The sequence below is a fragment of the Caretta caretta genome, chromosome 10 (assembly GCF_965140235.1).
Source record: "Caretta caretta isolate rCarCar2 chromosome 10, rCarCar1.hap1, whole genome shotgun sequence".
NCBI lineage: Eukaryota > Metazoa > Chordata > Testudines > Cheloniidae > Caretta > Caretta caretta.
The window spans coordinates 62,763,590-62,778,203 of record NC_134215.1 but is presented as its reverse complement, the minus strand read 5'-3'; the positions used below and the strand labels follow the sequence as shown (position 1 = coordinate 62,778,203).

The 14,614-nt window shown below is 38.2% G+C and overlaps 1 protein-coding gene across 5 annotated transcripts in view; it reads left to right on the top strand.

Annotated features, from left to right (window-relative positions):
• Window positions 1-14,614, top strand: part of LEO1 (LEO1 component of Paf1/RNA polymerase II complex) — a 167,757-nt gene that overhangs the window by 15,853 nt on the left and 137,290 nt on the right. For 3 of the 5 annotated variants that reach the window (XR_007358976.2, XR_007358975.2, XR_012670240.1), the window contains exon 12: window positions 5,361-5,529. Coding sequence is in view for 2 of the 5 variants with exons in the window: in XM_048868224.2 (XP_048724181.2) it covers window positions 5,361-5,462 (102 nt within the window). In the remaining 3 variants the exon portion in view is untranslated. Of the gene's footprint in view, window positions 1-5,360; window positions 5,844-14,614 lie in introns of those variants that run through there. The other 2 variants (XM_048868225.2, XM_048868224.2) reach the window with 2 other exon arrangements.

Here is a 14,614-nt window from a genome sequence, read left to right as displayed (position 1 = left end):
GTTGTGTTAAAAGTATTCCAATAGTGTTTAGTTTTGAATTTGTTGAGTGAATTTAGTGTTCTGGAAAGTGAGGCACTAAAAGCATTGTCCTTAGTTACACATGGTCTGGGTATGTCCATATGTGCAAGTAACCCCATTTAATTATGCTAACGCCCTTACACCTGAACTGGAATTCCAGTCCCTTTTCTCCCTTGAGCAGATGTTAGCAATTGTTTCTTTTGTGATATATGAACACCAAAATCATTTTCGTTTGTGATCTCAATTAGGCTTTGATTCTGGTTCGTCAGAGGTGAAAGAGTACTGAGCTAATCCGCTGTGCTGCTTTGAGCTACATCTTCCATTTTAAAACAATTTCATTTTAAGGCTGAAGTTCATAACATTGCCACATAGGGGTGCTCAAGCTTAAAAAAAACATAATGTGGCAATGGTGAGTTATAGTAACCAACACTCTGAATGTATATAAATAGAGACTTGGAGGTATTTACCAGTATATATCTTCATACACAAAGCATGGCACTCATCTGTCAAATACTGTAATACCTTAGTGATTTGCACAAGGATGCTGGCTGTCTAGTCAAACACACAAACAAAAAGGTTGTTGAGAGCTGGTTCTCAATGCTAAAGTGCTTTGTCCAGCATCAAAACATCAAATTATCAAGTGATGCAGCATACTGATAAAAGGCAAGTTGTATTCCCATTGATGTAACTTTGGGAAATTCTGTTGTACAGTGTAGTGAGCATTTTCGAAATACCTGTACTAGATAGATGTCTTTTCAGATGCCTAGTGCAGATAGGGGCTGCCATTGAGATTCTAGGTTATAAATATGTTAGTTTGTCTTGTTGGTTAAAGTTGAGCAGAAATGAGTCTTAATAGAATTCTTAAATCCTATGTTAGCTTTCACTACTTTTTAAACATTAATTTTAAAATAACAGTGGTCCTTAAGTATAGTGGAGGAGAGGGGTAAAATTACTGCCTAGACCTGATGATATATATTTAAGAAAGGAGCTTTCTCTTCCAAACAAGAAATTCAGTTGTTATATCAACAATTTTATTTGTTCTTTGTATCAAAGTTAATTAGGCTCCAATGTAAAATGTCTCCTATGATAGAAAATTCATTTTTTAAAAACTGGTTAACAAATCAGGGAACATCATAAGAGCAAGGAAAAATACTCAAAACTGTTACCTAAATGTCTTTCAGAAAAGTTAACTGGTTGTAACAATGTCAGCAGAAAAACTGCACAACTGTTGGACTTATTTCTGCATTTCTTATTCAGGCAAAAGTTCTTTGGTTGAATGTGAGATTTGACTGACTAAAGATTGCAGGGTTAGATACTCTCACTTGTCAAGCTAGTGCACTAAACTTATTCTCTTGAGCAGCGCTTCCATTATTCTGTCTCTTCTGTTAATTGTGGTGTTAAAGATGTTCATACGAAATTGAAATGAGATGCTGTCTGGAAGTCTAACTTCAAATATTTTAGACCTGATCAGTTTTCCTAAAGTCAAAACACAACTTACATTCAGCTTTGTGTTAGGGTACTAGAAAATTGGATATCCAACCTCTTTCAAGACATTATTTTGTTACTTAGCAAACAGACCAAAATGGAAATGCGGCATGACAAAACAAAATAGCTGAGTCGTAGTGTACACGAAAAAGGTATTTTTTAGGACAGCCTATGGGATAAACTAGGAAACAGTTGGGAAAAATACTGGTGATTGCTTGACTAATCAGAATTCATGCTCTTTTTTTTTTCTCCAATTCTGAGATTAAAGAATAGTTTTAATTTTGCACGCATAAATTCAGTTTTTGACCTAAGAACCCCACACTCCAGGTCATTTTCCACATTTGATAGTGATAATGTGCTTCAGAGGCTGGCACAATCCAGCTTGATGATGCTTTACTATATTTCAGATGCAGAATTTTTTTTATTCTTTGTAATTCTATCTGATGGTTTAGAACATCCTATTGCGTAGTAGTTTCTGACTTGTAAAGGTATTTCCCTTTTTCCTACTGTATCTAATATTGTACTGATTAAAGTTTAAAAATCCTGTTTTTATTCTGAAATAAATTTTGAAGCATATATTTGACCAAAATGGTACTTATGTTCAATCTACACTGTAAAATCAGCCATGTTTGCAGATTTAGTTAAAATTGTTGTCCAACAATGTTACTAATGCATAGTTCTGTATTGCTGTATAGATTGGATGGGACCTAACCATGTTCTAGAGCAGGGGTGGGCAAACTATGGCCCTTCAAACGTTTTAATCTGTCCCTTGAGCTCCTGCTGGGAAGCGGGGTCCAGGGCTTGCCCTGCTCCACATATGCCATGGCTCTGCACGGCTCCCAGAAGCAGAGGCATGTCCCCGTTCCGGCTCTTATGCGTAGGGGCGGCCAGGGGGTTCCGCACGAGGCCCCCGCCCCAAGTACCACTCCCGCAGTTCCCATTGGCTGGGAACTGCAGCCAGTGGGAGCTGCAGGGGCAGCGCCTGTGGTCGGGGCAGCATGCAGAGCCTGCTGGACTCACCTCCGCGTAGGAGCCAGAGTGGGGACATGCCACTGCTTCCGGGAGCTGCTTGAGGTAAGCGCCACCCAGAGCCTGGACCACTGACCCCCCCCTCATGCGCCCCAGCCCTGATCCCACTCCCACCCTCTGAACCCCTTGGTCCCAGCACAGAGCACCCTCCTGCACCCCCAACCTCTCATCCCCAGCCCCACCCCAGAGCCTGCACCCCCAGCTAGAGCCCCCACCCTCCCCACACACCCCAACCTGCCCCAGCCCAGAGCCCCCTCCTGCACCCTGAACTCCACATTGATGGCTGTACCCCAGAGCCCACCCCTCCAGCTGGAGCCCTCAGCCCCTCCTGCAACCCAACCCCCAATTTAGTGAGCATTCATGGCCCACCATACAATTTCCATATCCAGATGTGGACCTTGGGCCAAAAAGTTTGTCCACCCCTGTTCTAGAGTGTCTCTGAATTGGTGGCTTTAGAAAAATTAATGGATGTAGTTAAATCCTATTCACACTGCAAGATGCCATGTCAGGGGAGAAGTGGAAACAGTGTTGTTTGAGATGGTTGACTTTACAATGTGAATGAGACTTTTATCATATGGTGTTATACTTTCCTCCGACATCCTTAAATCTATAGCTTTAAAATAAAGGAATATATTCTATTATTTCGTTTTTTACTGTGTCGTTTTAAGCTGTAAGTTTACAGAACATCTTAGATGACTGCTTGATAGAATTTCTGGAAGTGTTGTGTTTTAGTGTTTGAACCCAAAGACTTGATAGATTGAAAATTAATCTGTTTATAAAGTTAGATTTTTATTTGTATTGGTTTACCCTTGTGCCAAAGGAACAAGCATTTAAATCTACAGTAGAAGTACATAAAGTGGGAGATATATATTTATAAATTTAGGATATTATAGTAATGAAATAACTAGCTTTGGATTTAATAGCTAAAGTAATTGTGATTTATGGGATTGCTTTTTGTATTTTCTTACTATATTTATTGATTTATATTGTCCATATTAAGTTTTATTTTATATATAAAATAAAACTTAATTAAATCCAAAGCTAGTTATTTCATTACTATAATATCCTAAATTTGTAAAATAAATACCCACATAGAATCTACAGTTCATGTAAATCAAATAGGAATTAGTACACAGTAGCCCTCATTTTGGTGTGCTATGACTCCACTCCACTAAAAATTATTTTAAAAAACTTTATGCTTAACATGTTAACTATTTTAGCTTGATAGTTAAAAGCAAAGTAGACAATGCATCATCAGACACATAATACAATCAATGGTCACGATAGTGAATCTTTGTATTATTTTGATTAGCCACTACTCCTTTCACTATAGACTGATCAGAGGGCTTTGTATCAGCTTTGCTTAACTTGATTCCGTACTCACTTAAGCTTAAATTGATTATATAAGGTACTCTTAAACTGATTGTCCACACAAGGAGGTTGTGTTGATTAACTGCATCTGTGTCTAAACCAATTTAGTTAAATTGGTACAACTTCCTTGTGTTGGGGGCAGAATCGCTTCCTATACTTTCCCTTCCTTTGCCCAACCCAACATTTTTCCAGTTCTTCATGGATCAAATCAGATTCCCTGAATTCAAATGATTTGAGCCTTCTTGTAAAAAGCTGTACTGAAGTTTTCCAGAATCTACTGTAGCTCCATGATTTTAAACAGGTATTTAAATACTGGTTTTGGGCCATCAGTATTAGTGGCATCTCTGTAAAACAGGAAGAGACTTGTTTTACTGTCAGATAAAAATCATTTAACTTGCTTGCATCCTCTAATACTCCATCAAATTTTGGTTCATCATCTAAACTAGTTAATTTAAAGGTGGACCTTTCCTGTTTGTCATTTTACAGATTTGCAAGAAATGGCCTTATCTCTCTCATAGGGGTTATTTGATTTCAGTTCCTTATACTTTCTCACGCTCGTGCTGGGACTTACAAAACACAAAAGTTTTGTACCCACTAAAAAGAACTCTGCCTGACAAAGCAGAGGGGGAAACACGAAGCCCCCTACCTTTTGGGCTCGATCCTTCTACGACCGAGGGTATATTCACCTGTGCAATTTTCTCCCCAGCAGACGGGTAGGAGCGAGGACTCTAACCCTCCCCATTATGGCCCGGTACCTCTACGACCAGTGGTGTATATACCTAGACAATTTGTATATATCTTATCTGTATAGTTTTCCCCGACAGACGGGTCGGAGTGACGACTCTAATCCTCCCCCTATTGCCCGGCACTTCTATGATCGGGGCTGTGCACACTTGAATGGTCGATCACCTTATTCGTATGGTATACCTTTTAACAATATTTAGCATTATTTGTTATCCTTCATTCTAAATCATACAAAATACAAACACAAACTCCTACTACTACACTGTGTCCTGTCTGTGGGACAGGAGCCATAGGACCTTTTTGGGGGCGGGAGGAGGGGTAAAGCATTGTGATATTAGTACTTTCTGAGGATATTAACTTTTTGATGTGCATCTAAAAACACCCAAGTGTTATAACTCTAGATGCTGCTTTGGAGCTTGTGTGCTTAATTCTTAAATGTGGAAAATGAAATTCAGCACACCAGAAGTCCATGTGTAATTGGACAATTGCAAGGCAATTGCATCTTTGATATGATTCTGTAAGATTGGAGAGTGTGGTGGAGGTTGGGAGTAATGTCAGGAGTACTCTCAGTACTACTGACCATGTAAAAATAAATTTTAAGTCTGAGTACTATGAAAGGGGACTGAAACTGGAAGCAGTTTCGTTTTTCTTCACAGAAATAAACTTGGTGAATTTTTCATTTTAACTTGAAATATATTATGTTTTGCCTTCAGGAAGGTGAACCTTCTGGAAAGAGGAAAGCAGAGGATGATGACAAAGCAAGTAAAAAGCACAAGAAATATGTGATCAGCGATGAAGAGGAAGATGATGATTAAAATTGGGGAAAGATGAAAGCTGATGGCTTTTTATATATATATTGTACAGTTCTTTTACAGCAAAGATGTAAGTAAACATAATGAGGTTATTTTGGTAAAGGAAACTTACACTGAGATCTGTAAATCAGGTGTGAATAAATTCTTGTTAACGACATTTTAAAGATATTTTAATGTTATGGGCATGTTTGTGTGTCCTGAAATACACTACGTTTTTTTTAACGTGGTATAGTACTGAAATGTACTTTTTAGAGTATTATGGTAAGCAACTCCTCTGTCAGTTACATTGTTGATGTTAGCACAGTGGAGTCCAGGTCCATGACTTGGGCTTCTAGGGAGGCACTATGGTAATACAAATAATAAAAAATTGATTCATCAGGAGGATATTACTGAGTTCAGCCTTTTTGCTAACAGTCTACTTGGTAAGTTTCTGATACTGGTATTTTAACTTTTCAAGCTGTTATTTTGTAATTAAAAGTTGGCAGAATCTGCGAGTATTACAGCTGAAAGCTGGCTTTTCTAAATATTCTTTGTTTACAGGACTATGGACAGTAAATAAGTATGCTGGTATATTTTGATGAATTCAGTTATTTTTAGCTCATTCTAGTACCTGTTAAAATACTATAATTATAAGCAGGATTTATCCCTGAACTTAAGTCTGTAAATTGAAACATTGAGGTTTCATGAATTAATAGATATAGAAAAAATCTCCAGCTTGAGAGCAAAAAGTCTGTTCGTTTGGTATGTTAGAGGAGAGATGTCATTTTTAAAGAATTCTTTGTTTATATGTAGATAGTGAGAGGTTAATGTTTTCCAAACTTTTGATCTAACTAAAAATTAGAAGATACAAGAGTGAAAATATAAGAATTTATATAGAACAAAATAGTTGTTTTGTTCTGTAAGCTCGTATAGTTTTTTGGGAAACTAGTGATTATTGCTCAGGCCTATTTGTTTAGAGAGAGAGCTACATCCTGCTAGGAAACAAAGGAGAGAATGTGTGTCTTGGATAGAGCAATTAGACTTCAGGTTTTAATCACGGCCTGTAAATACCTTATCTTTTCTCTTTGACTACACAATACCAATTGTGGAGCCATGAAAGAATACAAACATAAAGACCATCGAGAACTTTTCTCGCTTCAGTTTTCTAATTGGGTACTTTGTGCAGCTGCCTGATATTCCATATAGCTGTTTGTTGTACAGAATGTGATTTTTTTCCTATTGTATGAAATGGCGGTAGATGTTTATCTATGTGCGTTGCTCTTTCTTAACTGACTTTTCACGGAATCTGGTAAACGTTGAATGTGATTGGAAGAGAAAACTGGGGGGAGGAAAGGACTTGCTTAAAACCTTTCTTAACCAAAATCTATTAAATAATAAACCTCTCATAGCAGCAGGCAATCTTGTTGTAACATAAATCCATCTAGTAAAGCAGGCACAGGTTTATGAGAGATCATTAGTGATCTGTTTCTTATTCAGTGAGATCCTGACTTGGTATTAAGTAATAGAAGGAAGAAGGTACGGTCTAAGGAACATTGTGCTTCCTAAAATTGTCCAGTGTCTTCTAGGTACGAACTTTTAAAGATATTTTTGTTTCTCTCATCTTAACCCTTAACCAGTCTAGCACTCTGAAAGTTTTCCCCCACATTGAGCGTCCTGTGCTTTTGCTTTCTAAGTTTAAAAAAAACCCACACACGCCAAAATTGCTACTTTACACACAAACTTTTGAGCACTTAACACATGGAGGAACTGTTCTAATGACTTTTCCCTTTGTAATTGTAATGCTGCCTAAGAGTTCATTTGTTCCCTTAGGATTTTTCAAAATAATACCTCTTTAAATCTGCTAAAATTTTGACCTGGTAATCCTTTTTAGCTGTGTGACCCCAGCAGAGAGATTGAGTCTCTCCATGGGGTTACCTGGCTTTCACTTGTTCCTTTCTCAGAATAGAAGCTATCTGTAAAGGAGCAGTAGCTTAATTACATAATATAGGTGTAACATATGGTACTCCTGCTCTGTTATAAAAACTTCCCAATCTACTTTCTCAGAATACCATTTCACTGATGTAGTTTTGCCTTACTACCAATTTAACGTAAAAGTGTGATGGATATTTTTATCTTTACTCCTTAGAGTGTACACTTTTTAATTTAATCACAGTCTTAGACTAAATGCTGATGAGGCTTTTAGTTGTAATGTGGTCCACTTCAGTTTCCAAAAGTGCTCTCCTTACGGTTTATTGTAATTTTAAATATAGGGATTTTAAAAAAAATAAATCTCATAACCCTATTTTCTATTGCCTTTTCATATGTCTCCTTTATATACTTCGTTGTCTCTGTTCTGCTTAGATTTTTTTTTTAATAACCATATGTAATTAAGGCACTTTAGTGATGTTAGTCTTGTCCACAATGTCCATTAGTTGTAAGTCTTTCTGTAGCTTACATGGAGGCAATCTTTTCCCATTCCTACCCTCTACTTCCATGTATGCGAGTGTGCTGCTTTTCTCTGACTTTGAGATGTTCAAGGAGCGTGAACATAGGTTGAACTATGTTGAGTCTGTGCTAACTGGTCAGTATCTTATTACAGATAGGGTATTCAAACTAAGACTTGAGCCACATTAAGATCAGTTCTTGAAACTGATTTTTTAAGCTGTGTCAGGGTACTAAGCTTTTCTAGTGAGTGTCAGGTAGCGTAGATGGGGCATAACATTTAAAATGATGGTTGAAAACGTCCGTCAGCTGTTTGGTGTTGTGAACGTTATTCTGCATTCATTCATGCTGCCAAACTGGACAGCAAAACCTTATTACCTACATCATTTTTCAAGCCTGTTTTCTTTGTTGTAACCATTCTACTTAAGGGTATGCTGAGTCACGAAGTGGTGACTTGACTTAATGCAGAGTGGCAAACAGGATACAGGAGTCCTGTCTTACTCCCATACCTTGCTTTCTCCCAATATCTTCATACCATGACACAGCCTAAAATCAAGTCTTCAGGCTCTGACTATTGTTGAATCACTAGAATTCTACATGGGAATAATTGGGAGGGAAAACTCTTCTCATTTTCATAAAGGAAATGTTCTTATATTTGCTAGGCAGAGTGTGCTAGGACCATGTGACTTTATGCATGTAGGACTATGTGACTTTAATACTTAATGTTGCTCAGTGATGCCCTTTGATTTAAGTCATTTTTTTTATACATGTTCAGACTTGAAAGGCTTTCAGAAAAGCTGCAGACCAGTACCGGTCACTAGCCTAAGTCTTAATGGCTTTAAAATTCTTGGGCATTCTGGACAACTATGTAAGCCAAGTAGATAAGAAAACAATGTAAAATCAGTTCATTACTGAAATGGTTCTCTAGTAGAAAGTTACAGGTTTTAACTTGCCTTAAAAAACAAAAACAAAAAAACCCAACACACCTGATGGGACTGATATTTTGCAGCAAGTCTCTCTCTCAATCTAATAGGCCCATGTGGGGGGAGAAAGTCATCAAAAGCAGCTGCTTATGTTTTTCTTGCATTACAAATTAATGTTTAAATGTAGAGATAGAAACTTAGAGGCAATTTACCACTTAAGGTAACTTCTTTCCCTGTGTCTTGGATATGGGTCAAAATTCCATGGATGAGATAGCATTTAATGTTGCTATTAGGGCTATCGGATTACCTGACTACTTCATTTTATATGTACTGTAAATTGGCAAGGTAAATATAAAGTGTCTTGTTATTTAAGGTTATGGGAGTATTGTTAGCTAGCAGAATTCTCTGTGTCCAGTATTGACTGAATCAGATTAAATATAACTTATATTTAGTTTCACACTTTCCCTGTTCCTCTGTGAATATTTCATTTCAGAATTTTTATTCTATTGTGTTTGGAAAAAGCCACTAACAACATCCTGGCAAAGTGTGTATGGGTTTATATTTATTTTTTGTTTTTTTGTTTTTGTCTGCTACTATATAAAGAGACGAGGGAAAACGCTGTCCCGCCAAAGGGACACTTCTGTAATGGAAACACTTATTAATCTGCAGATTCAAGCCATTTGGAGATTTAGGGAAAATTGCTGATGTATGGAGAAGGCATGCCTTTATTTTCAGTAAGTTGTAAGAATTTATCATTAAAGCTTTTGGCATCCGAAAGCTAAAGTGTGGATATTTAAGTGTTTAATACATTTATATTAGTGCATGGAAATACCAGTTGCTGGCCCCAAAGGAGTTGCATGTCTGAGATAGAGAATCTGTCTGTAGCTACTAGTCCACTCTAGATGCAAGTCCCAGTTTTTTGTTTTTTTTTTGTTAGTTTATTTTTTGCCCATCACTTATGCAGCCAACAACTTGGATTTTTGTTTAAACAAAAGGCGTGTGATGTGATGATCTCATTTAAATTGTGTGAACTTGCTATCTTCCTTTCTTATTTTTTTTTAGATTATAACACCGTGCTATTTGGGTCACGTTACACTTTTATGTGAAGGGAGGTGTGCCTTCCAGAGAAGGGAATGAGGGCCCAAGCCAAAAGGGCAGGGCTCCAACATGCATTTTTCACAAGATTGCTTGGAAAAAAAAAACAAATGCCAAAATGAAGTTGTGTAACTTAAAACTGACCTTGGGCAGTTCTAGCTTGTATGTTCCACTATTTGTATCTGATAATGCTAGAGAAATTCTTTGCTTTCTCACAAACATGCCAATCCTTATTATCTTAAGGGACATGGCTAACCTGTTTAGGGCCCCCACATTTGCCTTTCTTTAAAGGAAGATAAACCCCATGCAGTTTTCTTGTAGAAGGCCTTATTTTTTTAATTATATATTATTAGCATAGTGCCCAAATAAACCTTCCATTATATTCCATTTTCACATGCTTATAAATTTATGAAATTTACATCTTGGACTGATACTTTCCATGCTTGAGTCTCTGCTGGTAGTGACTCTTTTGGATGGGGGAGGGAAACGGGCAGGATTTTTTTCTTTAGGATGGAAGGAGGAATTTGTACAGAATGCTGTCAGCCTTTGTTTTGGGTGTTGTGGATGATACTAAAATGCTGCTTCTGCACATGTCCTGTAGTCTGGAAGGTGAAATTGGATTCTGAATGAGCAATGGTAAAAATAGTTGAGTAGTTCAGTCAGTATGCCAACTTCCATCTGTAATTCTTCCCAGGGATTCTGTGAACAACCTTTTGGCTACAGTTGGTACTGGTTCTCTCTTCTTGGAAATTAAACCAGTCATTTCTTTGAATAGGCAATGGAACTTTAGTATAGTGTAATAAAAACATATTATAGGACTGTGTGGAACTAGAAATCTTGGCCTAAATGTTTGACTGATTTCTGTAATTCAAAAGGTACCAGAGGATGTAAGACTTCTGAAAACAGCTGAGTCCATTTCCAGCACAAACACAGACAAAACCTATTTCTTATATGTGGATCTTAACAAGCGAACATTACTGGGAAATGTCAATTTTTTTTTTTAGTAACATAGATTAAACTTTGGTCATGCAACACATAGGGTAAAGGGGCTTAATCCAGTTGCAGCAAACTATATTTTTAAAGCTGTATTGGGCATAAGAAAATCTAGACTTTGAGATTATAGTTTTAAGAAAATACCATTAGCATTTTTTCCAGTCAAGACATGTATAAAGCTTGTATGCAAATCTTATAGTGGGACACATTTTAGTGGTTTAGGGTTGAGTGGATTAGCAACTTCAACTGACAGTGCCACAACTTGGAAGTCAGTCTCGGAAGATAGGAGCTTTCTGTTGTCACTAATGGACTTGGTGATGGACGCTTTGAGGTGTCTAGTACTTTTGGCTAAGACATGTGCCAACCCAAGATACAGTTTGCTGAGATAAAGCAGTGAGCTACCAAAATAAATACGTGAGATTCCTAACTCGTTGAACTTTTTTGGCATTCAGTTTAGCGTGTAAGTTACATCCTGGAACAAAATCTGGGTACAGATTATAAGGCATATCACATCTTCTAGTGAAATTTTATGGCAGAGTTGTAAAAGGCTGAAAAATGTGGTTTATGGTGGAAACACCAACTTAGCTTTGATTTATTACTATGTGCCTAGGCAAAGCTATAAAAATGAAAGGTTTGTTTTAGATAGCAGGAGATACAAGTCCTTTTGAAACACGGAAAAATAAGATTTTATCCTCTTAAATCAGACCTAAGGATAGAACATTCTGTTGATGGGGAGGACAGAAAAGCCAAGTAGTCCTTTCAGTGGAAAATATGAAAATGCTAATCCTTGTAAGGTTAAGTGTGTTGGTACAAATCAATGCCAGCTTTCCATTTGCCTTTTCTCTAAATCTGTGAAAGCAAATGGATATTCTTTTCAACTTCAGTTCTCAAAACTGGACATCTGTGTGTGTGTGTTACGACGGACGCTGCTCATTATCATCGTCTCATTAATAGGCAGCAGGTTTAAAACGAATAAAAGGAAGTATTTCTTCATACAACGCACAGTCAACCTGTGGAACTCTTTGCAAGAGGGTGTTGTGAAGGCCGAGACTATAACAAGGTTCAAAAAAGAACTAGATAAATTCATGGAGGATAGGTCCATCAATGGCTATGAGCCAGGATGGGCAGGGATGGTGTTTTTAGCCTCAGTTTTGCCAGAAGCTGGGAATGGGTGACAGAGGATGGATAACTTGATGATTACCTGGTCTGTTAATTCCCTCTGAAGCACCTGGCATTGGCTGCTCTCAGAAGACAGGTTACTGGGCTAGATGGACTATTGGGATCTGACCCAGTATGGCCATTCTTATGTTCATATCTGAAGGCAACCCCACCAGAATTCCTGACCAACCATAGAAACTAGAATTTCAGATCCATGTCTACATTCCCAGCAAGTTATGGTATTCAGATCTGGGCTTTTGGTTTGGGTCCATGTCTAATGCAAATTTAAGTTAAACACTTAAAGTTAAATTAAGCATTTGTATGATGTTATGATCCACTATGGAAAACAAATAAGCTATATCACACACAGAATTATGGGTACTATTACAGCCCATTACATAGTCCTGATTGTTCTATAGGATAGTAACTAGCTGTAAGTAGAGAAGTGTATTTTGGCAGCTATTGAAATCTACAGAGCTAAAATGTTTAGTTGTAACCCACATGGGGGGAAAGAGACACATTCCCCTTATACTGTTTACTTATTTACTATTTTAATAATGGGCTTTGCTATTTTTCTATATTTAAATCAAGTATAGAAAGTTGAGGCAGAAGTTCAGGAATAAAAAAATCAAATATAATTTGCAGTCCAGTAAAGGATTTTCTTCCATTACTGGGTAGGACTTGCCCTATGGTGGTGGTATATGATCCAGCCCTTTTCATACATCTAATTGCCCTTGCTTCAATAGCAGAAATAACTTTCCATCTAACTGTTAGTGGTGCTGCTGTGGCTGGTTGTCAGGTATGTGTGTGTAGGGCCATATGTGTCTGTATAGGTAGCGCAGGTCCAAGACGCCCACTGGCAGTGGAGTTCTGCTCTTGGAGTGGAATAGGGATGAGAGTGTAGCAGGTGATGCTGTCAGTACCTAAGGCCTGGTCTATGCTGGGGGAGAGGGGAATCAATCTAAGTTACGCAACTTCAGCTACACGAATAACGTAGCTGAAGTCGATGTACTTACATACTCACCATGGTGTCTTTACTGCAGTGAGTCGACTGCCGACGCTCTCCCGTTGACTCCGTCTGCGCCTCTCATGCCAGTGGAGTACAGGAGTCGACGGGAGAGCGCTTGGAGGTCGATTTATCGTGTCTAGACTAGACGCGATAAATCGACCCTCGCTGGATCGATCGCTACCCGGGTAATAGCGGGTAATATAGTCATACCCTGAGAAGATGTTTTCAATGGTTAGTGGCTATTTGCACATCTTCTGTCTGATCCACAGGCTAGTGTTTAGTAGTAGATCTAGTGGAATGTTTTTGCTCTCCAAGCAGAAAGGGCTTAGCTTGCACTCACAAGTAAGATGGGTAGAAGTTATTACTCCTGTGAAACAAATTATACAAGTATTCCATGGGGCAGATTAACAACTGCAAGACTCCCTTGAAGTTTAATACCCAAGAGCAAAGCTCTGGAACTCTCCCATATAAGCCATGCTTTCATAAGGAATTCTTATGAATGTAGAGTTAATTGCGTGCACACGTTAGGTATGCAATTTCATGCCCATTTTCCAGAATCTCATGCCATTATATTTCAAATAATGAAAATTGGCCAGTTGCATGGTTTTAGATTCAGTATGTACTCATTATAGATAATACAAGTGTGAACTTTGGCTGCTGAATAATCAACCCAGTGACCAATATCTTTAAGTGTTTTGTTTCTCCTGGGTATGTCCAGCAACCTCAAGTTCTAGAGAACAGTTATGAGAAATCTCCCTTACTGAGTGAGAAATCCTGTGACCCATCCCTACTAAAGGGCTGATGCATTCCTTTTCTGGCAGTGGCTTTTGTTATGGGGAACTAGGTCTTCCAGCTTCAATGAGCTAATTTTAAAATTGTGGGGAGGGGAGCAGGCAGAAGTGGGAATGGTGTTTTGTGCATATTTCCAATCCCACCCCAGATGTTCCAGGTAAATCTTAAGATCTGTAGAACATCAAATAGGTACTAATCGCGCTTGACACAGACAAAAGATTTCCCTGTGCCTAATGATAAAAATGTGTTGACATGTGATCCCCAATTGACTGGGCTGGAGTTGCGAACATCTCACTACTCTGTCCTGTTTGATCTCTCAGAATGAAAGAGGATTATACTGGCTCCAGCCTCTGGGCTACTACTTTCCAAACATTGTAATATCTGCATTCAATCAGTCAGTAGTATATAACCAGTGGCCTCTTGCTTATGAGTGCCTTCTTCAAGGCACGTGTAAAATAATGTTAACCACCTATACGGTGTGAGGCAAGCCCTCTTCAGTGTATGCTGAAATACCTGATGTGAGACTTGAGCTATTTGGTAATTAAGCACTTTGTAAAGCATGTGGGGCTAGCCATTTGTCATAGAGGCTTTTCGTTCCCTTGACTCCTGTATAGTACATCTTACTTTAATTCTAGTTCCCTATTCTCCCTGACATCCGCTGTAGTTTTGTTCAGATAGGTAGGACAATATGAGCTGCTCTATAATCTGAGAACAAATGTCTATTTATCAAGTTTGCTTAACGTATTTCTGGATTCACTCCAGGC